General features: G+C 39.8%; 1 protein-coding gene across 1 annotated transcript in view; it reads left to right on the forward strand.

Annotated features, from left to right (window-relative positions):
- Positions 1–25,530, forward strand: part of LOC124170485 (sodium- and chloride-dependent GABA transporter 1) — an 82,559-nt gene that overhangs the window by 36,855 nt on the left and 20,174 nt on the right. Inside the window, exons 2-5 of the mRNA XM_046549225.1 lie at positions 12,735–13,037; positions 18,566–18,697; positions 18,784–18,885; positions 22,122–22,305. Coding sequence (XP_046405181.1) covers positions 12,803–13,037; positions 18,566–18,697; positions 18,784–18,885; positions 22,122–22,305 — 653 coding nt within the window. The 5' untranslated portion in view covers positions 12,735–12,802. The remainder of the gene's footprint in view (positions 1–12,734; positions 13,038–18,565; positions 18,698–18,783; positions 18,886–22,121; positions 22,306–25,530) is intronic.

Here is a 25,530-nt window from a genome sequence, read left to right on the forward strand (position 1 = left end):
ATGCAGTCGTCCAAAAATGCCGTTTAACTCTGCCAGACCAATAGAAACAGAAACGTGTTATTGAATTGATTATACTTATTTTCATGACGAAAGGACTCTCCCGCCGCCGTCAAAGAAAAGCTGTCTACGGCTTTAAAAATTGGAAACCACTATCCACTTTCACCTTAAAAAATACAATTCCATATTGGTTCCAATATCTGTTGTTAATGAGACTTCAGTTATCATATTACATCAGCATGTCAGTTTTCCACTAATATATGCTATCGGATCGATTATCCACATGCAAATTCAACCATTTGTCCTAAAAATATTCAAATTGTAAAGAAATTTTTTTGTCTCCAAGCGGCATACGTTATTTTTTATGCCAAAAAGGTTAAGTTATGTCGCATTTACGAAGTGAAAATTTATTTATTTTCGATTCATCAAAGATATACCAGATCTAGTTGAACGGGGACATCTGGTTAACTTTGATAAATGTAACATAAGAGAGCAATATTGTATACAATGAGTCATTATTTATTTGCTGATTGTACTTGATATGGACTGAAAATTGCCAAATGGGAAACTAAGGAGCCGCTCGGCGGTTGCACGGTCGCTGTATCACAGCATAGCCGGACAGAGCACAAGGATCAAGAAATCGATTCCATTAATGACGACTCAAACGGTCGCGGTGGATTTCCTTGGATTCACGCATTTAAAACTTCACTTCATATGAAAATATGCATGTACAAAAAATATTTGAGACTCGGATGAAACACTTTGAATGACGATCGAGGCGTGGGCAATGCATAGAAGAGCTGCGCCCACGCAAACTACCTCAAGAAGAAATCGTGGATCACTTGAACAAAGCGGAGAAGGACGACTGTGCCCTAGGGAAACTAAGAAGTGGATTCAGGAGAGGGACAATAGATGTGAAGAAGAAAATGTGTCCGGGAGTGATAATGCCAGCGAGGAGGCAATCAAACCACAAAGAAAAAAGTGAAACAAACACTATATGTAATTATTCAAGATGACTACCAATCAGGAAAGGTACCAGAAGATTTCCAGAGACACAAAATAGTGCCCTTAATGTGGAGGGCAAGAGAAGAGAAACGCGAAGAGCTTCAAATCAAGGGCCTGGTGTCACACACCTACCCCAGAATTATATACGAGGATGACAGGCATAAAAATCGAACGATTCAAGAAACCTGCGAAAAAATTAGGGCTATTAAGACAAACAGGAGAGAAATATTCTTAGGCCATGCTATGCCGTAGAGTATTGGTACAGCCAATTATCCACGTGAGAAAAATATTACATCCATAACCCTCGTGGATGTTGAGAAAGTTTTGGATAACTTGGAAAGGAATAATGCGGAGTTACATGTAAAGGGATACGGCATAGAAAAACTTGGCTTTAAAATAACCACCAGCTATTCGAGGAACGGATATGATATGTATCTCAGATGGAATTATAACAGACGAAAACATTATAAAAGGAGTCGACAAGGACCGATATCCAACATTCATAAACATATATCTACATGAAGAAAGCGACGAAATAAAAACAAGAACAACGAGACGGAGGAATCATGGTAAATGCAGAAAAAATCAACTTGATGCTCTTCTCCGATGAAATCACTCTCGCAGCAGAAAACGAGGTAAACCGCAGTGAACGCAATTCAAAGTTTTTTCAGGCATTTTTACGTGTACTCGGAATAGATACATCAGCCGAAGTCCACGTCAAAAGGAGGCGACACTTGGGGCGTAAGAAACGCGACAGCGTGGAATAGCCTTGATGGCAAAAAGCCCGTGACTCCGCTCGAAGAGCACATGACTTCAGACAAGGAATCCATAAAAAAAATGCATATCGTAGGCAGAAGAAGTCTATGAATCAGATCCTTGAAATTAGCTCATCATAAAAATAGAAGCATTCGAGATGTGGCGCTGGAAACTGACATTCAATTGGGAAGCGAGGAAGTGCTCAAAAGACAAGGGAAAGGGAAGATAATCAAAGGGGGCATCATATGGCAAACAACACCGAGGGCCAAAGATGAGACGTGGCAACTGCGTGGGAAGCAAAATCAAGAGTCAAATTGAAGGAAGATTCCCGAGAAAGACTGAGACACTAGTAATTTAGATAAGTCAAGAAGGATACGGGGAGGAAGAGCGAAATGAAAAAAAAATTGATCAGACAAGGCTTCCTATAATCTGCTTTGTATTATGTACTATAAAATATGGAATTCATATTTTTTAAACTCTTTGCTAAAGCATCAAAACGCGTCGTGTCGTGTATTGAATATTTTTTTTCCATGGAACTTGCAACATCGCTTTCATTTCTAATGAAACGGTCCATCAACATCTCGCCCAAGACAACCAGTCCCTTTCCTTCATGCACATAAAATAATTTTTTAATGGTAACAGCTAGGTGAGGTCTCTAGAAGAACTATCTTGCTATCTAAGCACGTATGCTTGGCAATGGTAATACAGGCACAAGCAAATTATGTTAATTGCAGAATAATTTGTACGCTTAAAACGAAGGTGCTGTAGAAGGGCTAATTACTAACATACAAAGTGGTAATTATCTTCTGTTGTATTATTTAAAACTATCGGCTCAGTTCCAACGTTTTCCGAATGTTTCTCCTCTAACGGCATTATATGGCATTTTGTAAGCTTTCTGCAATATTATATAATTGATATCCATTATTATACTTGAGTGTTTTTATTTTATTAAAGTTGGAAAGTTGCCGAGGTGTTCTTGGTGAACGCTTAGTTTAAGTTAAAGTACTCAAGGTTTTCAGTGCCTATTAACTGCAATTAGTTACAAAAATATCTTTATACTCTTTCCGATGCCAAACTTTCCGATGATGCAAGTATTAATTTTGCCAAAACGAATATGAATTCAACTTTTACGGACAAATCCTCCAAATAACCACTGATCAAAGTCTTCCGACTTGTACATCATTGCAGTAATACGTAACCTACGTCACTTTTCACGCAACTCGTTCATTTAATTTGTGATAGCGATAGTAGGTGAGTGCCAAAGAATGGAAATGTCGAAATGACTAGGCAGAAATATACAATGCGTCGAAAGGTCGAGTTCCGGGAGTTGATGAGCAAGCGCGATGTCGAGTGAAGCCCCGAATCTAAAAGCAATTTGCAGTCAATTCTTCTCGGGATTTCAACCGGGTCATCTCCTCAAATTCCATCGCTACCGACGTTTCGACGAAATCCTTTTCCATCATCATCAGGGCCGATGAAGTCCTACTAAAATAAAATGACAAGCAGACATGAAGAATGTGTCCATGAGGCTTCAATTCTCGCAATTCAAGGCACGCGAAGTGGCGACGCATTGCGGGGAACGTGTGATGGCGTGGGCGAGTGAGAAGAATTCCTCACTATCAGATTTCATTCAATGTCAGCCCTGCCGCGTGCTCCCACCACGACAACTCAGGCCTCTTTGACGCGAGCCACCATTCTCATATCCATCCATCTCCTCTGCACGCTCAATGCCACCACTTCCAAATGACACTGCGCTCCCCCCACAAGCATGCCTTCCGCTTACGAGCGGATGCTCTGACTTGGGCAAAATGCGACCACTGAATTTTTTTACGACACCAAATATTCCCATCTTTCATCTCTATCTTCCTCCGCATAAGCCATTCCAATTATTAAATGAAATGAGGCGTTCTACGAGTGGCTCACAATTACCGTTATCCTCACTATATTTTAATTGATCTTAATTGGTGTGTCCCCTCGTCCATTTCCTTACGCTGGGTTGATGTCATGCCCATACAAGCCGCATACCACGAGCACGTTTGGACCCTTCCATCCCAGTCTCTAAATTTGCATCTCACTGTCAAGGTACTCCATGGTGTTCCAGACATTTATCGTTTATCCAGTGAAAATAAGACAGAGAATCAATCATATAATTTCAATATTACTTTTCAACTCTCCACTATTTCTCCTGTTTCAAACGACGGATTACATTAAATGGAAAATGTCTATTCAATTCGAAAATTAAAAAGTTGAAAATAATTCCCACTCCATTATAGAGATACTTTTCACCCTTAGAATGTGAGCCAACTCATTGCATTTCCTGAGGTAAATTTGACCAATCATAGAGGTGCATTACACTGGACGGCAAAAAATAATTTTTTCTCGAGCCCTGGTACCATCCCTGCTCATTATTTTGTAAAATGACCTCCTAAATCCAAATATGACATCCGTTTTCCTCCATCACTCACCATTTTCGGGGGAAGCCCCCCCTCTTATTTTCATCACTTTTGCAATAATTTGGAGAGATGAAAAGGATTATATCAGCATTTATATTTCTAATTAGGTTTTTGATAGGTGAAAAGTTCTAAAACATGATAATAAATGGTAAGGATGTAGATTTTGGGGATTAGTTTCCGTTAATGATTAAAAAAACGCATTAAAAATTATCATCCTTTCCTTTTTTCGCAATTTTTTCACCTATTTTTTTATTTTTCAGCTCCCATTCTTCCCCTACCCGGAATATCCCAAAATGATGGAAATATATATCAACAGCTCATATTAGCAATAATGAAAATATTTAAGAACACGGTATAGAAAAAATAATGAAAATTTGTGCCAACAGTTCAGAAGGTACGCTATCACGCTGGCGCCCTCAATACCACACGTGCGTCAACAAAGAGAAAAATAACAAATGCGAAGAACGATGAATAACAAAAGTAATTTGATTTGATTTCCCTTTATACACTGAGGTAGAAGTTTCTCATACAAAAACCAGCAGTGGGCCTAATATACATACCAACATGCCCGCATTCAACTTCTCTGAAAATCTCCTCCCCTTTGGTGATACCTTCATGGAACCGTTCCCAATGTTAATTTGAAACTGCTCCAAAATATTCTATGAAAAGGTCCAGGTGTGAATGAAGGAAATGCATTTTTAGTGATATGTTAAACCCCATGGCCTAATACGCTGACAGCAATTCCTTGACATGGGCGACATAATCATCACTTCATTGTAGTGATGGGTCGATCATGAACGATTCGATCAAAAAGATTGAATCACTAGGTGAATCAAATGACTCATGATTCATTTCGTTAAACAAGTCGATCGTCAATCATCAATCACTCCGACTTCCGGTTTCATATCAATCATCCCGGTTTCCGGTTTATTTCAAAATTTGGAACGATCGATGCTTGATCTCTTTTCGACAGGGCAGAAATAGTTGTGATAAAATTTAATACTATGTTATAAAGAACTGAATACTTTTGTAATCTTTTTCTTATAAGTTTTCCAGCGGTTATCAGTATTAATAACACCAATAAACGTAAAAGGAAAATATTAAGATGACTCTTGTAGGAGAACGTTAAGAAGTAGAAGTTGCAGCTGCTAACATTTTATTGTGCCGTTCATAAGATTATCCTGCAAATCAGATTCATGCATAGTGTGTGGTGTATTTTTTGTTATATTTTGAGATATATAGTTAGAAATTATTCTATCAGTGTTAAGAAACTGAGGCAGTTTTGCCTGCCCATATTTTCATGACACTACTTCCTTAATTTTGCAATCTAATTTACTCATCTAGGAATTCACAATCAAAATAGTATATGAAATGATAATATGGATAGCAGTCAGCGTTACCAATGCTCTTCGCAGATGAGGCAGTATTTATTCGATTATTCAAAGTGATTTATTACATCCATTGATTGAGTCTTTTCAATCATGACTCCTTTGAGTCTTTTCGATCTTGATTCCTTTGAGTCTTTTCGATCTTGATTCATTTGAGTCTTTTCGATCATAATGATTGAATCAATCGATTGAATCAATTGATTGAATCATTTATGTGATTCGAGTCAAAATGATTGAATCACTAAAATGATCGACTTTGCCCATCACTACTTCATTGTCACCCAAAAAGTTCTAACACACGTTTCAGAATCTAAGGTAAGCTCAATTCTATTCTTGATTAAGGTGTTTCATAAACGTCGAATCTTGGAACGTTTCCTATTCTGGGGGTCCACGACTTTCGTCCTTTATTTTAGCCTCACTAAAACGAAGACTTTTAAGTAAAAAATGGAAATTCAGCTCCTGTCTTGTCGATTGCTTTCACAAAATATTTCATCTGCCCTTGTTTGATGTGCAATGGTTGCAAGTGAACATTTTCTGTCGGAACTAGGGGAACATGAGCGACATTTTCATAACCATTTGTGAAGCCTTCTCGCAGAGGCCAGTTCCGTAAGATGTAATTTTTTCTCAGGCGCGGCTGTTTTATTCACAAAGGAAGCAATACTAGTTTGACCAAGTATTTCGTCAAATTACTGTAACAAGTGGTACAGCAAACATTTGGAGCTTAATCCTAGCCCTGACGGCCAATTTGGCAGCCAGAGTAAAATTTATATCCAGTTTTAAGAATTAAAGAAAGAGGTTATTGTTGCGATGTCTAAGTCAATTCACCGCATACATAGCTGAAGCGATGAGGATGATTTTTACACACGCGTAATATAATCTGACATTAAATCACGGTAATAATCACAACTCAAGCCCACATACTGACATATACTCGGAAAAAGCTGCAGTACAACAACTTTTATTGTTTTGCACAATTTAAACTACTTTGAAAAAAGGACCTTTATCCAGAACACCGAAAGAGTTGACTCTGCGATCATTAGAGGTATACTGAGGGAAGGTGACGACAACTTCAATGTACATAATTCATTTGAGAGGCTGATACTTTGTGGAACTCCATGATTAAGGATAAAGAATACTTTCTAACTCCAATGAGAGTATAAAAATCTCAATCTTATATTATTCGTATAATAAGAAAGTATTACACTTCCTTTTTTTAGCTGCGAAAGCAAGAGAATTGCCGTCCAAGCCTGATCGGGACAGGCGGGAGAGGCCATCGTAGTAAAGTGAATCTTCCGAGCCATTGCTGTACTTTTTAATTGTTGTTGCTATGCTATGCAGAAAAATATTTTTATTATTACTGATGTTTCTAGTTGTTATATATTTTTATCATTCGGGGGAGGATGATGTGAAATGGAAGCTGGAAATTTTTTTAAATACGTGAAAATTTGCGAAAAAAAATGCAAAATTGATCATTTTCAATGCGCTTTTAAACAATTTACAGAGACTATTTCCCCCCAAATCAACCTCTTTACCATAAATATTAATTTTTTAGGATTTTTCTCCCCTCAAAACCCCTAGAAAAAATTTAAATGCTAAAATAATCCTTTCAATTCCTCCAAATGACCGAAAAGTGACAAAAATTGGAGGGGGGGAGCTCCCCCGAAAATGGTGGGTGATGGAAAAAAACGGAGTTCATATTCGGATTTAGGAGGTCATTTTACATAAGCATCAGCAGGAATGGTGTCAGGGCCGATTTTCATGCAATGCAATAATTATTAGAGAAAGGTATTTTTCTTTCATGCCGTGCATTCTCCGTTAATACTGCACCCACAGTCATAAACGAGGTATCATTTTGACCCTTTCTAACCCTGCTTCTGCGAGAAATTATAATTCATGACTTCTCATTTTTAAAAAGTGAAAATTTTCTACTCAATCATAATAGGGTGGTTTCCTATTATTTTTTTATTGCCTAAATCGAAAGATTATTACTCCTGGAGTACGTATTTCACGCAGTTAGATTTTTAAATGACGATATCTATTTTCCGCGATTAAATAAAAAGTGAAAATTTTCAAGAGCGCGAAAACGCGACGGGTAAGTATGAATGCCGGGAAATATCTCCGTGTGACGTATTTCTCGCTCCCGCTGCCGCCCTGTGAGGTGACCTTGAGGGAGGCTTGAGCGCTGATACGACGCAGGCTGCTAGCGGGTAGCTGAGTACCCTGCTAGCTGGTAGCGCTTGGCTTAAATAAGGATTATTAATACCTTATCAAACGAAGAAAACTTTCCGACCTTAGCCAGTTTTAATAAGTGATTATTAAGACATGTTTCCCTGAGCTCTGCGCCTCATGCATGCATTGGTAATCTCAGATGATGTATAGCTCCTATCTACTCGTATAGAAACTAGGTCCCTGTGACGTCACGTGGAGTGGCATCGCGTGGGCGCCAATCTGGCCGTTTTCAAATGAGGATAAAAATGGACCATTGCCATTCGTCTAAACCGGTATTTCTAAAACGATATAATTTGTATATTATGAATACACTAATGGTGGGTAACGAATCGCAATCAATGCCTTTCGTTTTCTTTGATGAAGGACACTACCCTATTATTGTGGAAGCTACATTTTTCACCATTAAACTTTTCTGCACATACAAGCACGTAGTTTAAATATTAATTGAATTAGGCAGAAAATTTATGCATTTTTGATGTCACTTAGAAGCAACATTGGGCTATAATGGTTCAAGCGTTAAATCATCGGCTTCTGACGAAAAATATAATCTCAATCTCAAATTTACTATTTACCGATAAATTTGACCTAAAAGTTTGTTTTTCCATGTCGATAAATTGCTTGAGGTATGTCGACTCCGCACATTTTTTTATTTTAAACTTGAAAAAAGGTTTAAAACCCGTTAAACCCATAACTAAACTAAAAAACGTAAAATAATCTACCAAAAATATTTTTTTTAATCTAAGGAGTAGAAAGAGCGTTAAACGTTCTCTAAAAGAGACATCGTGTGTAAGAAACTTAAATGATAGCGTGTACCACAAATAAATAAAAATATCGTGTTGAAAGTCTTCAAGTACTATTATCAACGGAAATTGACAACAAAAAAAGAAAATAGCACGAAATGCATTTTCTAGAGTTCGCACTTTCCATAATATATATGTTTATGTAAAAGAAACTAAAAACCAAAAAGCTACAGATACAGATAACATTGTTACTAATACTGTCTTTATAGAAGTTTTGTAAATTCCGTGCCATTGCTCAGTAACAGACGTCATGATTGTGCCTACTGGTACCAGATTCTCTTGCCTGTATTTTATTCATAAGATTTGTAATTTTTTGCAAGAAAACAAATCGAAAGAAAGTACTTTATGATACCACTTCTTCTCTATTTAAAACCCAATCGCATCGTTTCCTTTACATACTTATTCCCTGGTAGCGTTAAATTACGAATTTTTCACACGGGATACCTAGTGTATAATTAATAATAATATGTAATCATTCCAAAAGTAATGATTACTTCATGCGGCAGAGATTTTTTCTTCGTGGAAGCTCCTTTCTCGAATAAATTAAGAAATTATATATTACGTACAATAAAACAATAGCATTGAGCTAATAGCACGTAAATATTTTATGCAATATGAGGAAGCAAGTTCATGTAATTCTGTAATATACAGTGCTCGTTTTCTTATGAAACCGCCGATAAAAATGCCATCTATGACTGTTCCAATCGAAATTAAATTTATAAATATCTACAAAACCCACATTAATAAAGCACATATTGATTACTTTATCAATATTTTACACGCACTGCCCATAGTCTTCGAATAAAAAAATAATTAGCTTAAAGCTCTAATCAAGTATCGATCAATTCCTGCTAGGTAAGTTAAGGAAGAAGTAGAACTTTTTACGCAAAAGCGTTTCCATAAGCTCCATGCAAAAATTATTAATATCAAATAAAAATCATTAATTAATTAAAAATAAACCTTACAATAAAAAACATACGCCAACTAAATGGCGGATTAATTTTCCATGATCAATGTCTTACAATCTAAACTCTGGAAACTGGACGGAATTAGTTCATAAGATACACGACAGCTTACTTTTCATCAACTCGCGCCAAATTTCTCCACTAATTTCGATGAAAAATATATCGAAAATTGCTTTTTTCTGATGGAGCCATAAGGCGAGGTAGAGTCATTCGAAGAGGGCCTCTCGTTTCAAGTACCTCCATTGTAAAAACTGTGACGATATTATGAAACAGGTACTTGGATTCTTATCATTCCAGGCCCATTCTTATCTGCCAAATATATCCATTTATCTTCACAGCACGCCACGGTGACCGTCATCAAGGGTTTCCTCACGAGTAAGAGTACCCTCTGTTTAATACACGAGACCGGTACGGCACAATGCCATGATGGACAGTCAACCATTGTTTCCCTTCGGCAAAACAGCGCTCCTCCCCTGGGCTACACATGACATGAGCCAAACACGAGCACTGTATATTACAGAAACGTCGACCGTGATGGAGTTGGAGAACCTGACCCGATGGAATTCCCGAATAACTTTCCACGATGAATGAGCCATTAACCCACTTTCCCCCATACGTCGGTTTGCGAATTCCTTAAATCCTCGTAACCCTTGCTGCCTCTATTCTAGACACTGGTACGCTAAAACCGTTTGCGTATCCAGAGACCCTCTTCGAGCAGACAGTATTTAGCGCAACACCACATCATGTCCGGAGTACTCTTCTCCCCTCTCTCCCACCCACTCCAACTCCTGTTTGTTCCGATTGCGTTTTTTTATTTCCATGTGCAAACTCATTTCATTCCCATACGATTGTAAATATAGCCTTTCATACCCAACATCGCATACTGGCAAACTAATAAGTGGGAGATAGAAATAAATCGATTAGAGAAAATTTCCATTCCATCACCACGGCTCCGTTTGTACAGCGCGAAATAATTTTTATTGCTTCTGAGAGTTCGGTGTTTCCATGTGAGAGCGGAAAAGGAAAAACGTTGCAATTCTCGTTCCACTTCAATTAGACAAATTGACGTGTTACAACCGTGTAGCCGTATTTCGTACTGAAAAGGACAGTTTCCACAAGGTTGAAATCACCTGCTATTAGCCTTTACGACGAAGTACCATCACATCGCAAATTGCGAGCTAAACATGGATAGATTTAGTTTTGCAATTCGGAAGTCTTAAGAGGAGTACCAGATCATTCTTTTGAAAATCTAGAGAATATGGCGGAACAAATTAATCGTCCGCAATATGACACCCGGAAGTCTGATAAAAAACAATTAAGTTAGATCTAAGGTTTCCGCGGTATTCTCCATTTTAGTCTCGGCTTTCGGGCGTTCCTCCGCGTTGAGCTGTCCATAGGTGACGGCAGTTTCTTCAGCCATCCTGCCGGCGTCTTCAGGTCAGAAGTGCTTCTTCTCAACTTCACTTCCGACCTGAAGACGCCAGTAGGAATGCTGGAGAAAGTGTCGTCACCTGTGGACAACTCAACGAGGAGAAACGCCCGAGAGCCGAGACTAATATAAGAAACAAATCGTCCAAGGACATGTGGGAAGGATGAAGGGCAAGGAATAGCCCCGAATGAAATGCATGTAGCAGGAGAAAAAATTGGTACAACAAAAGAGCTAATTACGTATTAAGAGATTAGCTGATGGAATAAGTGACTGGAGAGCTGCGTCATCGCAATGTTCGGATTTTTGACTGTGATTGATCATGAATGAATTATGAATACGCCTTGAAACACGAAATCGTACCACGAGCATTGTTTACTAAAAAAAATACTCCCAAGATCCAAGAGGTTTCACCCAGTGACGTCTTGGCAAAATTAGCAGTGCCAAAACGCACTTCCCTTAACTTTTTTTGGAATTGAAATATTACTCTGTGCGTTTTTATTACAAGTTATTATTTGCATTTCATTACATTTTTTTGTATTGGTTACGAATATATATTACATATTTTGGGTCACCAAAATTGATAAAACTGTTATTTGACTATTACAATTTGTGTTAACCAGTGCCGGAACGGCGTTGCGGCGGTTCCGGCACCATGACGCCCCTGGTTTCAGCGTCAATTTGAACCCATCTTACCGAGGCTTCAGCGGAAAAGATTTGAGCCACGCGAGCAAGTTTCCCCAACGCATGACCACCAAATGAGTCTGAAGTTGGGGCTGCCTTTTGGGCGCTTTGACAAGGCTTTCTTTGGAATGAACCACCAACGATAGTCATTTCGTCCATGAAAATTCCACACACAGACAGTGCCTTGTTTCGCTACGAAAATGCCGAACTTCGACGATTGTGCGCAGATTGTTGGGGGTTTCCAACCCCTATCGGAAATCCCTACCCCGATATTTTTGGTCGATAGTCTTCCTGATATCGCCTCCAAAGTAATGCCACCAATTGCCTTAGACACACGAAATCCCCCCAGAAAGTCAGATCTTTTTTGTGACGGCCATATTCCCCATGGACCAAGGGCGTACTCAGCATCATAACTAGGGGGGGCAAGCCATGATCTAGGGGGGGCAAGGCAAGTTGTGACATTAGTTTATGAGATTATTTCCTTGAAAAAATAGTTTTATTTTAGTTACATATCTTATACTAATACATATCATTTTTCGTGGGTTTAAAGAACATGTGTTGAATACTTTCGTTTCAGTTCAGTACTGATTTTTCTTAAAGACTTTTGCAATTTTTGCTTCTAGGAGGGGGGGGGGCAGCTGCCCCTTGCTGGGTACGCACATGCCATGGACATGTTCCCGCCGCAAGAAGTGGCGAATGACGCACATAACGTAGGAAATCCTACCATGATTACCTTTTAAAAGTGCTTCCATAACTACCATCGCACTGGTGAATTCGTGGAATTAGCCAATCAGCGTCATTGAAATTCTATAATCTTTCAAATTCACATAAATTTACATTTGCATTTCATCGACATGATTTGTAGCTGGTGATGACGTGCTACGTCGAAACCAGGGTTTGATGAATAAATGTGTGTGTAATAACAAAGTTTTTGGTTTTGTATCACAATACAGCAACGCTGATTGAAATTTAGCATGGTAAGGTGGAGGGCATGACTTTTGATGACTAATGAATGTGGCTTGTTTTGACAGGGAGGAGGAGGGCGGGAGTGATCGGAAGCAAGCGCAGGGCATGAGCGAGTGAGCCGGAGACACAGAGAATGGCCGAAACAAGGGAAACGTCGCTGGGGGTGAACGAGAAGCAGCTGCGGCCCATGGAGCTCAACGAGTGCGGCGGCGGCGGCGGGGAGGTGGCCGAGGGGGGCGGGAAGGCCGCGCTCCCCGAACGAGGAACCTGGGGCTCCAAGCTCGACTTCATCCTCTCGGTGGTCGGCCTGGCCATCGGCCTCGGCAACGTCTGGAGATTCCCCTACCTGTGCTACAGGAATGGCGGCGGTGAGTCTCCAAAGTCCAGGCTCATACATTTAATGTCCCTGCTGTTGCCTAAAACTGGTTCCTAAGTCACTGAGTCGTCACCAAGTGCTGTGGTTGATGACGACATGACCGTTTTATGATGGCGCAGTGACGTTGAAGCTAGTTGCAACGATTCCATCAACTTTTCCAGTGTAGAGTTCACTAAGGGTATAAATAAAAAATATCGCTTTGAGGGGTTCTTTAAAAATGGCGCCTTTCGCAAACAAGAAGTTTCCGTTGCCACAGTTTACGGGAAGGATCAACGTTAGATGACGTTAAGTGACTTACTTTTACATTTTGATTCATTAATCCGTAAATAAGAACAAAATATGGGTTGAATTGTTTTATCAACTAATAGTTGGCCTTTAATTTTTTAACATTTTAATGATTGTCATTAATTATATTTTTATTTTTTACCCTTAATAATTATCAGTGACCAAACTTACTATCAAATGTTCGATATAACATTAATAATAATCTAATTAATGTTATATTGAAAAAACTGAGAGAAGTTTTTTTCAGCTATGACAGCAAAACATTAGAATATCTTCGAATAATGCCCACTTTTAGTCTCTTTATGTAGAAACTCCTAATTTTCCTCGTTTTTCAGCTCTTCACTTCTTAATTTCTATACCCACCAAACAGTTGGAATCAATTATTACATTCATAGAATTATAACCATAGCCTATTGTATGTATTTCTAATGGATGAGCCGAAGCACCGTACGAGAAAAAAATTGAAAATAACTTACCCGATCCATGCTAAAAGAAGGTATTTCATGCTCCGCTGATTCTTATCCAACCGATGAGCTACGCCTGAGTTACGTCTGAAGTGCAAATTTATGTAGTTAGGGTGAGTAACTCTTTCGAGCTAAAAGCGTGAAGGTGCGACGAAATATTTCGATTCCTACACAGCTGCCGTGATTTGGAGTTTTTAACGTTCAAAATAAGAGATGACGGTATCAATTTAGAGCAATGGTATAAGTAACACCGGGGAATAGCCATTTTGTTTTCTTACGACTTGTTTTTGACTAACTTTAGGCCTCTGCATAAAAAAATTACCTCAGTTTTTATCCACCACGTCAACTTTTCAAGTTGTTTCATACGCAATACAAAATTTGAAAATGAAGGAATTTAAAGGGTTACTTACTTTATGTACTGTACATACAAAATTATTTAATTTTTACAAAGGTACAGATGCGCATGAATTGACAAAAAAATCCATGTCGGCAACCCGCACAACAGGCAAAATTTCGGGCTGCGTGCCTGTGTTTCACTATAGTATCTCCTACGCAAGGAATTTTTAAACATGCTGACCACTGGTCCCGAGCGTTGAGCGCAGTGTGGCAGGAATGGGGGTGCTTGGGTAGGATAGCCACGCCCACTTTGACACCAAAACATTGATAATCCCATAAGAGTCAATGCTAACTGTTTGGTGAAATATTTGGTCATGATCGTAGTTTCGTTAAAATAAAATCTCGCAAACAAACAAGGTATACCTTTTTTCTATCAGTATGAGAAGACTTTGTGAAAATATGCCTCGAATATCTTTTCCCAAGGAAAAATTATCGTCAATCACCACGGTTCCGCTGTGCAACTAGCTTAGCCGAAAATAACATTTTTACAAGTGTTAAATATCCATTCCCCTGCACTTCTACTGGCAATTAATAAAATTACAGCCAATAGAAATCTTACGACAGCGGACCGGTCGTAAAAATAGTACGGAAGTATATTCACGACGATGTAGTGCCACCACGATATGACTATATGGACAGTTTAATATACACACAATAGTATGACTAACGATCGGAAAACTTCGACGACAATCAGGAAGTAATTGTTGCATTTTCATTTTATAAATCAGAGGCGATATAAGCAAGTATAGAAGCGTTATAAGGAATAGAATACTTGATTATATAAGTACACTGTTTGAGACTAAGTCCGAAAATTTTCAAACCAAGATGACGTAATTCTGACCACACTTAAAATTCGAATACAGCGCCTCCGTATATTTCCAACCTCGTTGCTCCTCCGTAACTAGACTGCCATGCACCTGTCGCTGCTCTCCAATGGCGTCAGTCACCAACAACAGTCAATGGCAACAGTCGGATAAGGTGAATATCAGCCAATTGGAGAGCAATGATGCCTCCTGTAATCGACGCTCAATATAGCAGTGTGTGGTCACAATTACACAAGGAATAGTGAAAAACTTGACGTAGTAGAAGAAAACTAACTACAATTTTTTAAATATGCATGCCAATTTTCCCTAAACCAGCTCAAAAATTGAATTCGATAGGAAATAAGTTAAATATTTTTTCCTTGTTTTATCGATGGCTAAAATCTCCAGCATTTAAATTTAGAGCATATTGAAACGAACGATCACTTCACTGAGCACACGCTCCGTTCGTTCTATGAATCTGGATACCCCAACAGCCATCTCCTTTAATCATAATTTAGACAAATAAATACTATGGAATCAAAACATAATCCATATTATATAAGAAATCGAAAGGAAAAATATTGCCACGCTGAAATAATGGCTGTCATGGCACGTTTGTCCGGCGCTCGATCCTTCATCAGGATCGTATCTGTATTTCACACTCGTCGAAGAGTTTCGTAGCTCTTAAGATGAATATTCTTCACGAGTGATTGCTAGGAACAAGTTTCCATCATCATTTGGGACGTTGTATCGGTACCCCAATCTGCTCTGGGGCCGTATTCTGTATTTCGTCGGTGCCGCACCGGTCGGTTTCCCTTTCAAGCCCACCGACTGGACATCAAACCGTACCGACAACGGATTCCGCACCGACGACGACACTTTCAGCGATTCTGTAAGGTCGTCGGTTTCAAACCAGTCGGTACGGTTCCCCTTCCTTCCCAAACAGGGAAAATCCGAATATATCCGAAGTTTCACGTGTCTCCACCAATGAAAGAAGGGTAAAAACAAGTGAAGACTCATTGGCACAGTTTGTTGTCATCATTCTCAATCTTTTTATTTGCGGAAATTACGACTTATTGCTAGATTAAGATAAACGATATTGGGTAAGTTGTTAACAATGCTTATATAATGTGTGGTAGTAATGCTGTACCTACAGAATCGAAGGAAACAATATTACAACATCACAATAAAGTTTGTATGTGATGGAGATTGTTGTTGCTGGAATGAATTATTGAAACTATCCTTGAGATCGTAGTTTCTTTTTTTAAATATTGGTTCCGTATAATGCTATTTATTCATGATTTGGTAATATAGTTGTCATTAAGTAAGTTCCGTATAAATGTTATCAACGGAAGATTATGCCATTGGCACCGTAGCAGACGAAAATAGCATACCATGGAACGTGAACGTAGGATTCAAATGCAAATGTAATATTAGAGGAACAAGTTAGGAAATTGTTATAAAAATATGGAGCTGGGTGCAATTAAAAGAAGTGTAATGACGAGGAAGTAAATAAATTGTGATTGGGTGAAATACATATGTATAAGTTGCGCATTCCAAGTGAGAGAAAATGATAATATTGCGGTAAACCTCATACTTATTAACAAATATCTTCTTTTATCGTCAAGGGAATCAATGGCTGACGATGAAATGAAATATAGTTGCCCGTTACAAATGAAAGAAACTGATACCGTTGTGGCAAACTTCATACTTAAATAAAAAGATCTTATTTCTATGCCGAGAGAAACGCCAAATGATGATTGAGTGAAATAATAGTTGCCTATTCAGAGTGAGATAAAGTGATAACATGGCGGCAAAACTCATATTTAATCAAAAATATCTTTTTTATGTCAAAGGAGCAAGTAAATGATGATAGAGAGAAATAAAGCCTATTACAAGCGAGTGAAAGTGCGGTAACATAAATGAGAGAGTCATTATATGTTAGCAAACCTCATTTTTATTAACCATTATCTTATATTTCTGTCAAGGTAATTAATATAGATGATGACACAGTGAATTATAGAGGCGTATTCGAAGGGGCAGAAAAAGATAACATTGGAGAAAACCTCATTATTTACTCGGTGATGAGGTAAAAACAAAATAAAACGTACAATGCGCACCGGGGAATTCATGAAACCCACTAGTCGGTGGCCGTACCGACACCTCTTTGCTGTCGGTACGGCTACCGACGATCTCCCGTCCTCTCGTCGGTGCCGCACCGACCGGGTTCGTACAGAATCACACGACTTCTTACCGGGAGTCGGTGTGACGTCGCACCCGACGAATCGGTGCCGCACCGATCGGTTCGGAGTTACAGAATACGGCCCCTGTTCAGCCACAGAGAAGTATGTGATACATCTGCTTTCCAGCTCCCTCCAATGTTCTTCCGCCCGAGTAACTCTCAATATTTCAGATACGATTGGTGCATTGCACGCTCAACCCCCTTATTAAACCCTTAATCCCTTTGGGATAAGCCCTTTAATCTCGGAGAGGAAGTGAGTGTCTCTCCCACAGCTGAGAATCTGATTATTACATTGTGATGAATGTTTCTAATAAATGGAAGAATCCAAAACACAATTTAAGTAGGAAAGAAAATCTGTTTCTTTGGGGGGGGGGGGAAACGGGTTGGCTTCCCCCCCTGAGGGTTCCGGTTGCAACCCTGGCGGTGGCAAAGATTTTTCATAGATTGCTAGATCCCTGCTTTAGTGTTTTCTGATGGGCTATTCAGGTACAGCAATCCGTCAGTCGAGTAGGGCATAGGAGTAAGTCATGGTCCCCTTGACGAGCCGGCGGGGGCGCGCTCCCTCGTCCAGCCTTGCAGCGATTTGACGCGACCCCACAAACAACTTCCCCGGATCCTCATGCTGACGCGCATCACGTAACCACGGACGGTTGGCCCATGGGAACCATTGATAACCATCGAGGTGCGCTTTTACTTTCAATCCAGCCGAGTCAAATTGGAACGACAGTCAAATAAAAATTAAGCAGCTGTGAATCCATGCATAGGACGTATCCGATATGATCTTAGGAGGCAAGAAAAAAATGCGATTGCAACCATGTCTTCGACGCACCCAATTTTTAACAGACTTTTCCCGAAAGAAATGTCTCGCTACTACATAAGTAAATTAAGGTAAATGCAAAGAAACCGGTTAAATTTCCAACTGTTGGAAATAGATTGACTGAATGATTGTCTATATTGATAGATTTTTGATTGATTGACCATATTGATAGTCCACCAGTGGAAGCCTGTAATGATTAATTTTATCAATAGACGAATTGAACTTCAGGGCCATGAAAGTTAATGAAACAACTTGCCAGCAGGACATAATGGCGCGCGGGGCAAAGCAAAATATCATGTTAAAGTTCAGATGCATGCATATAGCTCATGAAAGATGCTCGGTTAGAGTTTCACTACTTTCATGACATTTAAATTATTTAAATGTAACAGTTATCAATAGGTCGTGAAGGGCCCACATTCAAAGTATTTATGGGCGAAATTTAAGCAATAGAACGACCTCAATCACATATGAGAAACAAATTTATCCTGATATGTTATTTCACTTTCCTAACAGGTGCATTCTTAATTCCTTACTTCCTTACACTCATTTTGGCCGGCATCCCTATGTTCTTCATGGAGCTTGCCCTGGGGCAAATGTTAACCATTGGAGGGTTGGGAGTGTTTAAAATTGCACCAATATTTAAAGGTAAGTACAGGCGAGCCTCAAATGAACTATAATTACATTATTTCAGTGAGTGGATTAATTTTTCTTCTTCATTTCTCCCATTATAGGCATAGGCTACGCGGCAGCCGTCATGTCATGCTGGATGAACATCTATTATATTGTCATCCTAGCGTGGGCTATCTTCTATTTATTTATGTCCATTAGAGCAGGTGAGTGACGCCCAAATTTGTCTCAATTGTATATTAAATGACCATCCGCATTAAAGTGCACATGTTTAAGACACTATGTAGTCAAGTATAAAATATTAGAAAGCAAAGCAAACTATACCATTGAAAAGCTGTGCAAACTTATGATTCTTAGGATCCTGTGCGATATACAGCTTCCTCGGCGACAGATGTTGGTCACTACACCTGGGCGCCAAGTGGGGTGCTTCAAGGTTTAGTCACTAATGTAATTCTAAGCGTACTAAATATGTGAATTTCTATTTACGCTCGAAGGTAACTCAAAAGAGCAAATCTTTAAAAAAATATATTCTACTCAAAAGCATATTCGAGTCGCTTATAAAAAAGATCAAGGGGACATCAATATAAATACGCACTAGATGTAAATTAAAAAGAAATTACGGAAACTATAATGAACAGTGAATCACAAGAAGATATTTTTAGCAAAGCGAAAATATAGAACAAACTTAATTACGGCTCTCAATATAGCGATAGAATGACTGTAGGGATGGAGATGTTTTTACATTTCATGCTAGAGAACTCCAAAATCGAGAGGTTGTAATTTCAAAGAAGTTATAAAGTTTGATTAAAATATTAAATTTTGTTGGGGATTTCAAAGGAGGTTGGGATTGTGTCGGACATCAAAGTGACCCGCTTGCCCGAGGGGATGATAGATATAGATGGCACAGACATGTTAGAGAGTCCGGTTTAAGACGAGGGAAAAAATCAAGGAGAAATTTCCCTCGCGAATGTTGGGGGATAGAGAAGCAGTTAGTTCCGATCGACACAGCACTGTGCTCATTTGCATCCGTGTCGCATGAGTTGCAGGAGCACCCAATTCATACTCGCCCTTAAGTCTCCCGCAGCGGCCTTCTCTCTCCACGACTCATCGTGGTGCTCTCCGCTGCATCACCCCAGATCATTTTAGACCCTTCAAATCCTCACATGCTTGAGAAGGCATCGAAAAGGACGCGGAATGCTCTGGTGGCACACACCGATGACTGCTCATCGCTATGAATTGATTCCGACCATGAGTTTTACTCCACGCTTCCTCCATTGTGAAAATAATCCACTCCCTACCCACTCCAAAGGTAGCAAAGATACTTTTTTTTATCAACGAATGGCAATGGTTGACTGATTACCTTTCTTCCAATGGTTATGATATGGATATTACAGTGAATGCAAAAAGTATTCGGATGGCTCTTGTTTCCAGCTAAAATTTACATTTTCCCTATGTTGCACGTTTGTTACTGGCTTGAAGTGATTATCAGTGTGTTCCATACACTTTCTTTATTCATGCATACACTGACACTGCAGCAACACAATATAAAATTTCGAAACATAAAAAAGAAAAACCACTTCAACTGTGTCTCACAAAAAGTATTCGGACACCTGAAATTTTCATATTAAATTAATTCATAAGACACAATTCACGCAATACTCAGTACTTATTGTTAGAGGAATTCCCTTCGACTTCCAGGACTGCCTGAAGGCGATTTAGCATTGAATGGGCCAATCTTGATGTGACTCAAGAGGGTATTTCTTTTCCTTTCTTCTAACTTAGCAGTCTTGAGGTCATTCTTGTTTTAAATGTGTATTTACCTTATTTGTGTCTCCAAAATACTCCATAGATGTTCTATCGGATTGAGGTCTGGTGATTGTGGAGACGTGTTGAACTGTTTGGGTGTATTATACACGATCCACAGCTTTGTATTATTTGCCGTTTGTTGGGGATCATTGTCTTATTGAAATATAAATTTGTTTCACACTCCCATTTTTCTCAGCTTTAACTAACAAATTCTGCTTATGTATGTTGATGGACATATTGTGGTCCATGATCCCTTCCATAGGGTGAAAACAACTTGTAGGTCTGTAGGTCAGCAGTTACCTTGGGAGCGCTAGTTTTAGGGTCCTTGATCTCCCGCACGATGAATCGGTTGTCACTGTCAGTCAATTTCCGTAAACGTCCGCTTCGGCGCTTGTTTAGAATAGTCTTGGTCTTCCCGAACAGAATTACAACGTCGTTCATAATTGACTATGACTATGGCATTCGTCCGACAAGTTTAGCTATTTGATTTGTAATTTGCATGAAGCCTAAAAATGAACTTTCGCTCATTTTCAGTCAAAGATGCGTCTCGTCTTCATCAGTTGCCTTTCGTCTCATGTTTGTCAACACTCACTTCGCAGCTCGGTCAAAGATGCGTCTCGTCTCGCCACAGCCAAGAGGAGGCGTGGGGCCCCTACAGCGACACTGGCGCACTCCTAGAATCGCGCGCAAATCCACGTGCACCGTGTGTCCGAATACTTCTTTCGCGCGATAGTTTTGCGTATTCATCTATTGGACTAAATTTATAGCAAAGTAGTGCCAGTTTTTCGTTCTTTAATTTGTGAACCTTTACGGGAGCAGTCAATGATAATACTAGAGTCATACTGAGTCAGAAGAATAAGTGCAACTGAGTCAAAACAGCAATAGAGGTTGGAAACAAGAGCTGCCCGAATATTTTTTGCACTCACTGTACCTTTGTCCAAACCACCAAGAAATCCCTGATCGAAAGGACCCTCACTAATCCCTAGGCTGATCCTTATTGTAGCCAACGGCCTACGAAGTACCCCATTGGGCTAAAAACGTCCACACATCATCTTAACCTAATTATTGTTTTATCTAAATAACAGAAAAGTTAATAATCTAATTTTTATAATGAGGCCGAAAATGACGTCATTCAAGTGTAGGTATTTTAAGCCTGGTTGTTATTCTTAATTATACTTCTGTTAACATACTCAAAAACAAAAATATGTCACTGCTGGGTTCATTCTTAGTCAGGTACTCAAAATAATGAGTAGATATGTTACCAGTCGTATATAAACGGAGTAAAATATAAAAGCAAAATTTTCATATTTTGGCAAAGTTAAAGACAGTGTTTTCACCCACTTTCGAGGTCAATTGACTACAATCAAGAATAATTAGGTGATACTACGCCAGGTAAGTGGCTCGTGAGAGCCCAAGGGTGGACGGGAATAGGGGACTCTAATCCGTCAGGTCATACCAAGTAATGACCTTGATTAAACAAGAACAAAATTTATCATTGCGTATGGGCTTCGGGTATCTCAGAAAGGTTATAACCTTGAACGTTCGTTGACCATAATCCAAATTCCCATCACAAATCCATCTCATGATCGTGTTATTGACTCCAAGAGTGAATTATTTCTCCACATGACATTTGCAGATTTGCCATGGCGGACGTGCACCAATTACTGGAACACGCACACCTGCGTGAGCGCGTACGAGCGTGGCAACTTGACGTGCTGGGAGTCGCAGTTCAACTCGACGGCCTTCGACCGCGTTTGCTCCGTCAACGAGAACAACGTGTCGGTCCGCGAGCTCACAGACCCCGTGAAGGAGTTCTGGGAGTAAGTACCTCCCTGCCCATAGGGATCTGGGGGGGCACGTCGCCCCCCCCCTTCCCCTTCAAAAATATGCAAGATTTTTAATACGGTCCCATTATCATTGCGCTCATTTTGTATCACGAAGTATCCTTGTGCCCCCCCTTAACAAAATCCTGAATACGGCCTTGCTTGTGCACCCCCCAGAAATAAATCCTGGATCCGCCCCTGTGCCTGCACGCTCGCCGTGCACCACTCAGCTCACTACACCAATCAAACGCAGAAATTCAACAAGAGCACTCGCATGCATTACGTAATTTTCATTGAGATCATCTATCATTTCGGAAAAAAATTTGCAAGATGTGAATTTCTCCCTAGGAAGAATAACGTTGAAGAGGACGCACGTCGTCGTCTTTTGTCTTTTTCCGTTACGCATTACCCTTTTAAAACTCACTCGCATATCTAACAAGGGGAGTGTCACAAAACTGGGTATATGGGGTAATATAACCAATGATTTAAACAAAAAACGCGATTAAGCATTTATAGGCATACTATATTCCCTTAGAAACAAAATTAACCATTTTTATGCGTAAATCATATAGCTACGCGGTTATCATTCTCCTTTACTAATGCGTGTAGTGCTGAAATGTCACGTAATAAAGCAATTCAATTCCAAAAATTAGGCTTAAATTGGAAGAATGTGAGTCCATATTGCAAATTAAAAGGAGCCAAATGCAGGTTCAAAGTAAAAACACTTCATGTTGTGACACGGTAATAACATTATTGAAGGTAGGCATCCGTGTGAAAACAAGGAAAAACAGCAGGCACTGCCGCATTGCAGAAAAAGATTTCCACGCAGAAAAAAATTTTTTCAGTGAAAATCGTGCAAATAATGCTGAATAGCAGGCTTCTGTAAAATGAAAAGCAAAAACAAATTATGGAAAAAAAGTCGACGACAATCAATCCTAGGACTTCAGGTTAAGAGTCTTACCCCGTAACCTTCGAGCTACATTTCATCCTCGCATAAGGTATGTTTCTAAGGGAATAAATTAGGCCTATCATTGTTTAACCGCGTTTTTGTTTAAACTATTGGTTATATAACCCCACATGGGAATGATTCGTGGACAGCTCCCGAAGGACAACAGCACTACTAAGTTTGATTGAAATCTAAGACTCAGTTTTGTGACACTCTCCTTGTAAGTTATAAGAATTGTTTATGTAACTCTGATGACGCGAGCAGACATTGAAATGATCACGAAAACTCATGTTTTAACAATTTGAAAGGGAAAAACGAAGGAGAGAGTACCGCTATGGTGGATGTATAATAGAGGTTGCCAGATCCCAGCTCGAGTGCTGTACTTACGTGAAACTGAAGTTCAGCTCTCCATCCGTCGGGTGAGGCGTTAGGCTCAGCTCCGCTTTTCACATTTGGTTGAGAGTGCGCTAATGTCGACGCCGTGTTTCTCTCCGCCCTTGCTTCCCGCATGGCACAAATAACCTAAGCTGCCTGTTCCCCTCCAACTACCAACCTAAGTATAACGAACCATGCTTCCAGATTCTAAATCAGAACTGATTACCTCCAAAACACCATATCTTTATATCCCATTGCCACTAGTCCTGAGAGATAAATCCCAATTCCCTTCATATTCTAACACTCCTACCCGTCTTCAATGCACCCGCACTGCCACCTCGAAAAGCTTCAAGCCTCGACTGAATTTCTTCACTGAACAATCTAAAACCGACGATGAGGTCGTTCCCTCGTCACAACCTTCCTGCCTTGCCACTCGACGAAGGACGTCTCATATTCGTCATATTCGAATGCTTGAAACTAAATGACAGCTTCAATTACCTAGACGCAACACACACTTTCGGCCGAGTGTGGTATCGTTCAAATTCATCCGATTAAGTTTCTTTCGTGCAATGCCGACTCCTTGAAACAATACCTAACTAACTGAGAAATGGGACCTTTCCTTCATCGAACGGAACAGTTCACACGACCAAAGTCCTTCCGGTAACTGACCTTCCAACTCTTCCACGATAGTGTTCTGGCCTCACATACTTGACTCGATCCACAGTGAAACTTGGTGCTCACTATCGCAGCTATTAGGGGAAATGCCGAACGAACACATGGAATACTCGAATCTGTGTTTTCAAACAGGCCGTAAAAATATTTACGGGGAGTGAGTTCACTTGAGGAATCGAACCTGCTGGAGGGGAGTGAAACTTGGCGTAGGAAGAACCTTTCCTCAAACATTTCGGGGGAACGGGGAGGAGTTACAACTCTGCCTCCTTCCCCGCTAGCTACGACCTTGGGTTGGGACGTGTTTCTCACATGCTACTCGCTTTCCCCATCGGAGCAAGCGCACACGCTTTAACTTCTCATCAGGTGAAATCGGGCAATTGTAAGATTTGAAAACACAGCGCGGTGTCCGGTCAAAACTCGTTGGATGCGAGTGGAGGGAAGGTGGGTGTGGTGAGGCGAAGTCAAGTCGAATGGAGCCGAACGCCGAGCAAAAATGGCCATTTTGACCTAGATCCATGTGTATCGATGCTTCTCCAAAATACTCCATGCCCAAAACCGAAGGCTGGGCACATATACCTAGTTTTAAACGGACTGTAGCAGCAGTAGCGCTTATGGTTGAGCGACCAGTGTCGGAGCACTTCGGGTTTCCTCACGATCGTCATGTAGGATTGACCACTCCAAATGCTCATCCCCATGGTGCACAGAACTCGTGAGTTACGATTATTCTTCTCCTTATTATAATCATCTAGCCTCATCCCGTAGTCAGCAATTTGCCTTGCTGTCGCTTCTTCCATTAAAAGCATGTTAGCCATCAATGTAAACTTTCGAGCGTGAATTAGCCATCGTGGGATGGAAGGGGGGCGAGAGCGAAAGTGTGAAAGCCATTCTCTCCCCTTCCTCCCACGCTATCATTAAAATACATGCTGTCAAGAAACTTTATAGTTTTGTATTGATTTTGCCAGAGGGCTATTTCCAATATCTAGGAATCGCAATTTTATGAAACCGTAGAAATATTTCTCAAAATAGTGCTTCTCATACACCAGCGCAATATTTTTAATCATTCCCACATTGGAAAATTTATGGCTAGGGCACTGGGAAATTGTAATTATAAAAATTTTCAGACAAGAAGTGCACATTCCTCATGCATTAAAATGATAAAAAGGGATTAAATAGGAAATGCTGAGGTCACAGTTCAAAAACTCCATGTTTTGGTCAAAAAATCAAGGGCT

Source organism: Ischnura elegans, chromosome X (assembly GCF_921293095.1).
Source record: "Ischnura elegans chromosome X, ioIscEleg1.1, whole genome shotgun sequence".
Taxonomy (NCBI): Eukaryota; Metazoa; Arthropoda; class Insecta; order Odonata; family Coenagrionidae; genus Ischnura; species Ischnura elegans.